The sequence below is a fragment of the Anarrhichthys ocellatus genome, unplaced genomic scaffold (genome assembly GCF_004355925.1).
Source record: "Anarrhichthys ocellatus isolate YVR2014 unplaced genomic scaffold, GSC_Weel_1.0 scaffold9, whole genome shotgun sequence".
NCBI lineage: Eukaryota > Metazoa > Chordata > Actinopteri > Perciformes > Anarhichadidae > Anarrhichthys > Anarrhichthys ocellatus.
The window spans coordinates 10,516,283-10,527,860 of record NW_022280039.1 but is presented as its reverse complement, the minus strand read 5'-3'; the positions used below and the strand labels follow the sequence as shown (position 1 = coordinate 10,527,860).

The window sequence follows — 11,578 nt, the reverse complement described above, 5'->3', positions numbered from 1 at the left end:
TGTGTGTGTGTGTGTGTGTGTGTGTGTGTGTGTGTGTGTGTGTGTGTATAATCCAGGCTTCCTTGCTCACTTCTACATACATGTGCACCTTCACACACAACTCCAAAGCTCTGAGCCTGCTCTCTCTATAATGTCATGATGGAGCTGAATCATTACGTAATTCTTATTCTTCCGCACATACTGCCCTCTCTATGTCTCAACGCACAATTTAGCAGATTTAACATTTCTTTTTTTTTCTGATTAGAGCTGGTGATTTTAATCCCAGTAAGAATTCCCACAGTCTGCCTAATTCCTGTTCCTGCCTAAAGCCAGTAGGGGGGCCAGTAAGCCGCTAAACCCCCCCTCGGCCATACACACACACACACACACACACGGACGCTTGTGTGCACTGGTGTAATGGTGCAAATACAGAAGAATGCACTTCACTTGCACTCTCACAAGAGTTTAGACAGAATACGGGCAAACCCAGGAGACTGAGTGCGAAACGAATGATAAGAAAATCACATTTTCTTCCTTGTCAAAGCTTTTCTTTTTAAAACCCAATGATCAAAGGGAAGCGTTCTCGCAATGAAGGAGTTAAGAAGGAGCTGGTGTAGGATAAGATAGGAGGGAGAATGAGATGAATCCACACAGTTTATATCAAACTCATCCCAACACGTTTTCATGCATCCATTTACTCCACCAAGGCAAATATACAATAATGTCATCTGACATAGTCCTCTTTTCTGTCTTGTATGAGTTAGATCTGGTAATTCCTCTGTTCTTGCACTATTTGCAAGAACTTTAATTTTTTTCTTCTGAATCTTCATAATATTTTACCGCACCTGAAATTAATTAAAAACGGAGACTTTGAATTGTTTTGAAATGCTTGAATTATACAGGAAACAGACCAGTGGGTTATTGTTATTATTATATTATTATTTTTTGTTGCAAGTCGTGTTTGACCTGGATTCTGATCAAAATGTTGAGTTTCATTCTAACAGACTGTGGCTCCTTCTGAAGCAATGTCCTTCTTCCTTCTCAATGCATTTCGAACGCATCACTATCGGCAATGAAGTTTACATTTCTGGAACATTTTTTTTTTACGGTGTATATTTATTATTCTTGCATATTATTGGCCAAGAGTAGACAGTGGGATGTCCCATTTAGCTATCTCTGTTGCAGCACATGGTGTAGAGCCAGATCCAGCAGCCTGATGGACTTGGTCCTGCAACACATGTTGGGACATCAATTAGTCATCGCAGAACCAACGGGGGCCCTGGGGGCAGCGTTATTCCAACGCTGCCAGAATAAAATGTACAGGAAAACTTACAAAAAACGTTTATCTCTAAAATGTCTTGAGCGATAACGTATCAAAGCTTTTAGATATTAGCTATCAAAAAAATCTGTTTAATTGTCCTTAAAAATCCGTTTATGTCGGATGTTTCAGAATCAGAAACGGTTTATTGCCAAATGTGTTTGCACATACAAGGATTCTGAATTGGTGATTGGTGCGTGACGATTAACAGTGCAATAGTATAAGACATAATTAAAAATGCAAATCTAAAAATGTACAATAGAATATAATAAAAAAACAATATAGGTCTGTTATTAAAGTGTTAAGCGTCGTGCAGTGTAAACGTATGTAGTTGTCGTGTGCGTAACCCAGGCCAGATTATCGTAAACCGTATAATCTCTTTCACATATAATTTCTTTAATGATGTATTGTATACAACAAATCTTTTAGCACCGTTACCCACCCCCACAGTACCACACACACACACACACACACCGTCTCATGTGCTCACCGGTGTGTGCATGCAAGGCACACTAATGCACACCTACACATAAGTACAGTGTCACGCAGTCGCGTGTAGCAGCGTCTAGTAAAGAATTCACACACGCACGCACGCACACACACTCTGAGCGTTAAATCTGTCTAAGCCATTTGCCTAATCAGCTCTCTCTCAGCACAATACCATTCATAGATCCCCAGTAACCACAGACGCACACACACACACAGTGGTCTGTCCAAACACAGGGCTTTGCTGGACTAGTGGCAGCTTTACCAAGCCCCCCGTGTTACAACCTGTTGTTGCCACATTGCATCACTTCACACATCTTAGCGGAGGAGGAGGAGGAAGAGTGAAAGAGAGGATGAGAGGGAGGTGTGCAGAGTGTTCACGTGACATCAGAGAGTGTGTGTGTGTGTGTGTGTGTGTGCGCGCTGTGGGGGTGTGTGCGCGCTGTGGGGGTGTGTGCGCGCTGTGGGGGTGTGTGCGCGCTGTGGGGGTGTGTGCGCGCTGTGGGGGTGTGTGCGCGCTGTGGGGGTGTGTTATTGATAGGGAGTGGGTTGTGTCGGGCTTTATTTCAGTAGCTATCTGGAGAGATTAGAGACAGACAGCACTGATGCAACCCGGAGACACACACACAGGTCCACTGAACACACGTGGTCGCACACAAGCTCGTATTGTCGGTAAACAGACAAACAACACACGCACAACCACAAGTAATACACAAAGATGTACACTTAAACACACACGCATACAAATGGAGACGCTGCTTGTTTTTCTTAAAGGTGAAGTACATTGGTGCTTTGCTACTAAACAAACTTTTAGTGCTAAAAGAGTTCATTGATCTGAAGAACAAGAATTACACGACGCATCTAATGAAGGGCCTTCAAGCCCAGAGAAGAATACTTAGTAGCAGTGTAACTAAGTGGTTTTCATTGAACTGCTGGTAACCGTGAAGTTAGCATACACAAATATCTGCAACCTACAGGTTGTATGCATGCCGCTGCATTGCTCTGCTGTACTCTACAGTTCATCCGTCACGCCGCTATCACAGGCGCGGAGGTCTCGGCTGAAGCCATCATGCTTCTCAAAAATGCCTTGGCGATCAAGAGACGCCTTCAGGCAACAAGCATGTGAGCCTGTATATGTGATCTTTCACATTATGTAAGCGGGTAAACTGAAACCATGGCTGTTGTTTACGTGGCAACCCGTGGTGATTTCCATTTCCAAGCTTGTGCTGGGGCATTCTTAGAGAGGAATCAAAGCCATGAAATTGACTTTAGTCAGGCTACAGTACAGCGGGCCGCCTTTCTCAATGCTGGGATGTTATGTTATGGCAGCTTTGTAGTTGGCAGTAGGTTGGCTCGATGCCTCGAAAATAAATCCCTGATTATATAGTCCTAACTTTGATGCTCATCACCCCCTCAAAGCCACCACAAAGCTTCAGTTTTTTTCCAAAGTTAAATGATCGCCCATTTCCTCCTCTCTATACTTCACAGGGTAACAAATAACTAGCATCAAAATATAACCATCGCATTGAGATTTGGAGAACAATTTATGATCGGGTCATTCAACAGTCCTACCTAAAGCAATCCCTCCCCAAGTTGTTTCTACATCTGGAGCCATAGAACAGAGGGCCCAGGACTTTGCCTTTAAGACTGATATTTTTGGAGTGGGTGTGATGCCTTGGAACCCTTTAAGAGCAGGGGATTAGGATGATGCTGATGCTTAGTGTCTTGGCCTGTGCGCCTGTGTGTCTTGCTGCCTCTGCCTGTACGTCAGCTCCCTCTGTGTGGGGCTGGCCTTTGGAGCCAGATTTTGCTTGCTGCATCTGGCCGGTGTGCACACAGATTTCATGGTGGAGAGAGAGAGAAAGAGAAAGATGGCGTGTGACTGTGTGCACGTGTGTGTGATGCATGTGCAGCGAAGCTAACTGGAGCAGGGTGTCCAGGATGCGTACACGCTTCACAGCCTGGCTGCAGCCTTGTGATACAAAACATTTAGTGTGTGCGTGTGTGTGTGTCTGCACACACTCAGGCAACTGTTACACTTTGTGCATGTGTGGAAATGATGCATCAGTGACTCAGCTTCAGCTGTAAAGGGTGTTGTGTGCATGTTTGTGCGCGTGTGTGCTCACACTCGTTTACGGGAGCAAGTGTGATTGTGACTTGGATGAGCAGCAGGACCAGACAGCTAGCCGTCATCATATGACTGTTTTTTTTCCAGTCTTGTGTCCTCGCAAGTGCACAATAGAAAGGCATGCGCACACAGACACACGCAGACGGACATGAATGTGGATATTCTTCAAAGGGGCTGTGAAGTAATATTAGATCAAACAGTGTCTGGATGTTTCCATGTATCAGTGACCAGCGTAGTGTGTGTGTCAGTGTAATGCTTTAGCAATTCATATAATACTGATTATATTAATAGTAAATCACTCTACACACTGTTTGAATAGTTTCAATATTTGCTTATTTGGTTCAGGTCCAAATTCTCTTGCACACAGGAAGTGATGTCTTTAGGTTTTTACTTTTCGTGTTAAATTGAAGAGAATCTTTATAACCTGAAGGCAACAAATGTCCGTTTTGTCTCCCAGGTCTAGCTGGTCAATGCCGGGCCCGTCGTGGACATCTGGTGGCGGCAGCAGCAGCAGTAGTGTGTATGTGAGCGTCGTCCCCGGCGCCTAGCTCATGTCCAGCCCATAATGCCGTCGTCCACACGGAAAGGAGTGCCGAAGGACCCCGAGCTGGCCGACCTCTTCTTCAAAGATGACCCCGAGGATGTCTTCTGTGACCTGCACGAGATCGGACATGGCAGCTTCGGGGCCGTCTACTTCGTAAGTGCCACTTCACCATTTCCTGTACTTTTTCACAAGCCGCGAAGGTTTATTGAGAGAGTTTTGAACACGGAATGAAAGACCTCATCTAAGCTGGAATTGAACCACTCTGTGAATGTCCTATATTGAACAAATCTCAATAGAGGACATTGTGTATAGAAGGAAAAGCTGCATGCCACATGGCCACATTGTCAAGACGTTTCACATGAAGATCTTGGAATAACAAAAGTTTCTGTTGGACCTTGACTTCTGTATCGACCATCTCTCACACAATCATATTCAGCACTATTTCAAGTCTGTTCATACAAAGTTTAGCGATTGAATATGACTGGACCTTGAAACATTTGGTGGAGAAATTTATCATAAATTAAGCTTAAGTTTCATAGTTCATTGTAGAAAGAAAGACGGCGCGTGAATGTCGGGCTGAACCATTTAATATACTTACTACTACCATTAAGCAAGGCACTCTTAGACCTTTACTACGTGGTGATTATTAATACACGAGTATCGCTATGATTTATTTATGAGCAAGGTCCCGCCTTATCGATTCATTGATTTGTACACGTGTTATAAGTGTAGCCCGCTACATTACGGCTCAGTGAATGCAGTTAAGTAGAGACAGATTCCCTCTTCGCACTTTCTCTGTCGCCTTTCTTATTAATCTCATCATCACTAATTACTCCTCAAGCCTTTGATTCTAAAGCTGTGTAGAAAGGGGTTGAACATGTATCGCGTCTCTTTGCAGTCTCGTCATTTCCTCTCCTCCAGATGCAGGGCTGGGGGCGATAAGCCTCCTCCCTCCTTCCTAAGACAGCTGTTTTCTTGGTATAGAAAAACAGAGGCCGTCCATAGTGGGGCAGGATATTCTTGGCTGGCAGGGTTTTACCATCCCCTGCCATGTCATGTACACACACACACACACACACACACACACACACACAGCCTCAGTACATCACTAGTAAACCTGGTTCCCATGTCCGTCTGGCTAACAGGCTCCAGAGTGCTTCTAAATCCTGCCCTGATGTGCTCACTGACACACTTATGCTGTCCGCATTACAACTGGTATTAGCTTTAGCTCTTAGCCCGAGCAGCTTTAGTGAAAATAAAACACATTTCCTTCAAAGTTTACATACTGAAAGGACTGATCTGCTCACAAATATTCGAGCATACATGTAGGAAATAACACCTTGTGATGACATCGGTTATCATGCTGGTATAACAAAACGACAACGATATGCTGAGCTTTTACAGTACTTTGATCTGGTTGTATTATCTAACATTTACGAAGTAAATATTTGCAACGCTAGAACTATAAAAGATGACAGCGGCTCGTTAAATGCATGTTAGAAGGGAACGGTACAGTGGCACAGTGTGCCCTTTTTGTAAACGCGTGCATTTGTTTTATTATTGAATATGCATGCACAGCCAATGAAATGTATAGAGTTGTATGTGCACCCACAGTGTATGCATGTTAACATTAAGGAGGAACTCTATTATAGAAGAGTACAAGGGGAAATTCCCCATGCTGGGTATGCAGACACACACGCACACACACAGCACTACTGTATAGTGCATGTTGAACGAATTGGCCTCTTGTAATTATTGATGCATCCCCTTTCTTCTGCAATGACAATTAGCCTGAATGCATTTCAATATTGAAGCGTTACATGATTTTTTTCTCCCCCCTCTTCTATAGCCATCTATACATCACACCGGAGGGAATGACTATTATGCATGAACTGACAGGCAATCATAAGTTTCAGATGAATCTGGAAAAAAAAAAAGAAGAACCAAATGGGTATACTCCGTTGCCTGCTGTTACTGTAATTCCATGTGAATCTCAACATGAAATTCCCATTCATTTGAAAGTGGGATGAAGCGGAGATAAGAGCTTAGGCTGAGCTGCAGCGCTGCCGCTCCTAAGGCCAAATGCCTTTGAGGTTAACTCCACGGGTTTAGCGTGGGCATGTGGATGTGCTCAGGCGACTCTAGCAGCAACAGTAGCTGCAGAACAACCACATATCACTTACCTGCAGGCTTCCCCTAATCACGTTGTTGAGTGCTTTGATCAGGCGGAAATGTGTTTAAATTCAAATGAGAGAATCTGTTTCTGCTGCATCGCTCAGGCATTATGATGCTTTGCATGCACCGGCTCACATCTGGATCACCCTTAAGGCATACATGAGTTAGTAACACTTTGCTTTAAACCCCCTATTTAGCATTCATAAGTATCATTTAAAAAAATGCTTTATAACTCACTATAACATGGGTGTAAACAGAAATAAGTTTTTATTTATGCATTTCTTAGTAACTTTAACCCCTTCTGTAAGCACCCATAAACAGACAATGAATGACAATTCTATTACATTTTTATAAATGCTAAATAGGGAGGTTAAAGTAAAGCCATCATTCCTTTTCAATTTGAATAATCTCTTCCCTGCTGCGTCACCCTGTTAGTATTCAGTATAGCACAATACCGCATGTGGCGCTTTTGTAAAAATGTGTGAAACTTAATGTAAAGATTTAACATCTTTCAGGAATGTGCATCGTTCTAGTCGTGTCGCATACAGCAATTAAATAGCTTTTATAACCAGTGTGTTGTATCAATGTGTGTCAGTTACTCATTTATTCATGCCATATTCTTTTTATAGAGTGTAATTGCCAGGGGACTAAAAAAGAGAGCCCTGTGATGTCTTGAGAGAGGATTACTGCATGTGTATTTGTGAGGGTTGTCTGTCTGTACGTTTTTATACATCAAATTTACAAAACTACCACAATCTGACCTCCCTGTTTTTCTTCTCCAGGCACGTAACTCCTACTCCAACGAGGTGGTGGCCATCAAAAAGATGTCCTATAATGGCAAGCAGACTACCGAAGTAAGGAAGTCTACCTCACTCACACATTTGGTCAGCCCACACAGTCGGATGACATTTATTTCTCACTGTCTCTAATCCAGTAACAGTGAGAACAAGTGCTAAAAGTCCCTCTCTAATCATATTCACCCAAAGCTTGACTCTAGCTCGTGAGACTGTGAGATGTCTTGTTTTTGATGGTTAGTGACCCTAAAGGAACAAAAAGAATGTGACAATAGTTAGAAATAATTACTCACCGCCAGATGCAAAGTTTGGGAGAAACATGGGCCTCCCTCAAGCACTTGCGCACCAGCATGTTTGAGAAGGCGTCCTATGTGATCACAGCTTACTCTCCATTTAAACTCGAGGCCACTTCTCTGTGGTTTGGTAAACTTTCTTCTTATAATCCGTTGAGTGATGGTTTTATGTGAGGGCTCCTGCATGACTTTGTCAGAATGTTCCTAACTATAGCCGAGGCTTTCGTCTCCTCCTCCCCTGAGAGCTAGCTTTCAATTTAAGCATTTTATTACCGTGTTTCTCGTTTATCTTTGTGCAGGGCTACTGAACAACCCCCTCCTGTCTGTCTATACACAATGGTGACAGATGTATGAAGTTCACAATACCTGTTGAAGTGGTTACTACAGTGAAGCCAGCTGCACCGGTGCAATCAAAAGTCCCAGCAGTTCCTACTTAAGTGTACTTGTGATTGTACCTGCAGTGCGTAAACCATCTGTGTGTCTGATTTTTGTTTTCGGCAGAAGTGGCAGGACATCATTAAGGAGGTCAAGTTTTTGGGACAGCTGCGACACCCGAACACAATTGAGTACAAAGGCTGCTACTTGAAAGACAACACTGCCTGGGTTAGTGGATCCGTGTCCACATCTCCCTTTGTTCCACTCTTTGTTTCAGTCTTGCAACATGGTTTGTTTATCTTTTTCTTCCTGTCCTCTTTGTCTGAATTCTTGCCTCTTTGTCTTTTATTTATTTTCATATCCTACTAGTAGCTGTGTTTTCCTACTGCCTACTACTGTCCTAATCAGTACCACCTCCATTGCAGACATCACAATGTGATCCCTTTGCTTTAGAGAACAATTTTAGAAGTATTCACAGACGTGACCTGAAGCTTTTATTAAGGATATTTGACACACGCATGTGAATGGAAAGTTATTCAGCTGTGACTGTATTCTGTTTCAGCTGGTGATGGAGTACTGCCTGGGCTCCGCATCAGATTTACTAGAGGGTAAGTGTATTCATTAACGTTTAAACAATTTTATATATATATATATATATATTACAATTCTAAAACTTTTTCTGTATGTGTTTATTATCTTGGCCTTTTTCTGTAACTGTATTAGGAAAGTTGGCCTACAAATAGTTATAATGATTTATGAAAATACCTACATATTCTTGAACTCACTCAACCTATTCAATACAGGCTAAAAACCCCGTTTGGGTTATTGTATGGATTAAACAAATGACATACAACATGTTCTTTAGTTAGCTTTAGCTTCAGTTGACCACAGTAGACTTGCCTAGACCCTAAACTTAGACTTACTCTGTATTCTCTCTGTATGTATTAATATACCTGATTTTCCCTCTCAGTAGCTGAACATAAACATCGATCCAGATGACTGTATGACCTTAGTTCATGAGGTTTTGCTATACGATTGCTGCATTTACCGCTTAAACCCTTAAAACCTCATGTTCCGTTTCCTGCGGTTCTTTGACATGATTTAGACGTGTGAACCTCACTAAAAAATAATAGATGACACAGAGCAAAGTCCTCCATACATGTCCTCACACAACACTTTGATTCACAGGATTCATACAGATGGAAGAACATATCGATGTTACTTTGATTTAGTGTCTATCTTAACAACTTGTTTTTAACAAAAACATTTCCCTTTTTTTTTTTTTAACCTCCTTAACGGTCCATCCTCTAAGCGTCCCTAAGCTGAACCTAATGTGTTATTTTAAGCACCTATGTGTACCCGTCACTGACGTAGTCACGACAGTTGGCCTGGTTTGGGGACTTTTTGAGTTCTGCTGTGACCTTTTGCTTTGGCACGCAGTCTCCCTGTCACTGCAACAGTCCACAGGGAGCCCGCTTAGGAGCGGTATGGTAGAAGCCAAGAGAATACTTTCTTAATGCTGTATCAGCGGGACAGATGGGTATATTTTTTTATTACTAAAACTATGATGTTTTGGGTTTGCACTTCATAACTTTATGCAAATGTATCATTATGACGGTATTTGTGGAGAACTTTTACAGTTCATTATTACATAATTCAAGTCTTTAGAGGGCTCCTACTGATCTCCTCTGTACCAATTTCTCCCCAAGTTCACAAGAAACCACTGCAAGAGATGGAAATTGCTGCCATTACCCATGGTGCCTTGCTAGGACTGGCTTACCTACATTCCCATAACATGATTCACAGGTAAGTGAGTTTGTTTCCTGGCCCCAAACATTTCCCATCAGGAACATGAAACGACTTGAGCAAAAACATGATAAGACATGCGATAAGATGAGACGAGAGACGCTCATGTTCTCCCTATATTGCAGCGTTTACTCATTAAGCTGTAAAACCTCATCTCTGTACGTAGGGTCCGTCCTTCGCTGTGAGGAGGAAACAACCCTCCTGTCTCACCGGTGTCCACAGTATCATCTTTTATGGCGGTCAAAATATGATTAGCATCCAACGATGGCGCTGCATGAATCATTTTTGATTGTGCTGTGTCATCACAGGCCTCATTTCAGAATCTTTAAAAAGACATAAAGCTCATTGAAATAAACATATCGCATCTATAAATACACTGCACCAGTGACCACTTTGTCAAGTCCGATGGTAGAGCATAATGCATTTATAGATCCTTTGGCTGCCATGATTATATACGCTCACAGTCTTCATCCCCCCCTTCTCCTCATCCAGAGATGTGAAAGCTGGTAACATCCTGCTGACGGAGCTGGGTCAGGTCAAACTGGCTGACTTCGGCTCTGCCTCCATTGCCTCACCTGCCAACTCCTTTGTGGGAACACCTTACTGGTGAGTATAAACGTGACAAGACACACACACACATATGATGGGGGCACAACACAGAAGACACCACGCCACTACATGTGCCGAGAAGACTAGCTTGAACCTAAATATTTTTATTGGTGTATTTCTTCAGTGTCTGCTTTCTTTTTCATCGAAATTGCACAACTGTTTTGCAGAAGTTTGCCGCTTTAATTGCTTTATCGGCTGTCTTTGTAACGTGTTCTTCATGTTGTTTGCCTTCAGGCTGTCAGTTATTTTTTTAAATTTTGAAACCTGAAGCCCGATTTGTTTATGCGTTGATGACAGTCCTTGCCGGAGGGATTATATTTTTCAGGTTGTGCAATCCTATTGTGCAACCTCAGAAAACCTTCTTCAACTTTGTCTCTAAAGTCCACTTGAACTCAAGAATGAACTAATTTGATTTTGGTAGTCAAAGGTCGAGATCACTGTGACCTCATAAAACGTTTTTGCCCATAACTTAAGAATACATATGCTAATTATGACAATTCCACACAAATGTCTAACGGGATAAAATGATGAAGTGATGACATTTTGGACAAACATTGACGTAAACTGCCACTTAAATGGTAGATCGGATGATCAGCTGACGAGAAACTCTCAGGACAGACCGGCAAAGACTCGCACCAGTCTGAAAAGGACTTTCCTGAGACTCACACCTCTCTGTTCTATATTGTTAACAGAAGCTACTGTGATGCCCTCTGTTGTTTGCCTCTCATATAGAAACCCTCAGCTCTACCTTACGCACCATAGTACTCACTCACACACTTCATTCAGCTTTGTTGGTGAATGAAAGTCATTACATTAACAGCTGGACCAGTGATGGACTCTCATGATGCCAAAAGCCAGCAGCACACAAGTTCGTCTCACTTGTTCTGTTAAATATACACACACACACACACACACACACACACACACACACACACACACGTACACAAGTTGTCCCACTCCACGTTTACAGAAACACACTCATATTTTCCTAAAACTGAGCTGCTATCACAGCACACCAGAGTCTTTAAAAGCTCTGAGAGGCTTAGCAGATTATAACATTTTCATGGATTT

The 11,578-nt window shown here is 42.5% G+C and overlaps 1 protein-coding gene across 3 annotated transcripts in view; it reads left to right on the top strand.

The window, feature by feature from the left end:
* The window catches only part of taok3a (TAO kinase 3a), a 63,952-nt gene that overhangs the window by 27,047 nt on the left and 25,327 nt on the right, over positions 1–11,578 (top strand). For all 3 annotated transcript variants that reach the window (XM_031848897.1, XM_031848896.1, XM_031848898.1), the window contains exons 3-8: positions 4,369–4,608; positions 7,413–7,484; positions 8,219–8,320; positions 8,655–8,700; positions 9,802–9,898; positions 10,391–10,504. In XM_031848897.1, coding sequence (XP_031704757.1) covers positions 4,477–4,608; positions 7,413–7,484; positions 8,219–8,320; positions 8,655–8,700; positions 9,802–9,898; positions 10,391–10,504 — 563 coding nt within the window. In that variant the 5' untranslated portion in view covers positions 4,369–4,476. The remainder of the gene's footprint in view (positions 1–4,368; positions 4,609–7,412; positions 7,485–8,218; positions 8,321–8,654; positions 8,701–9,801; positions 9,899–10,390; positions 10,505–11,578) is intronic.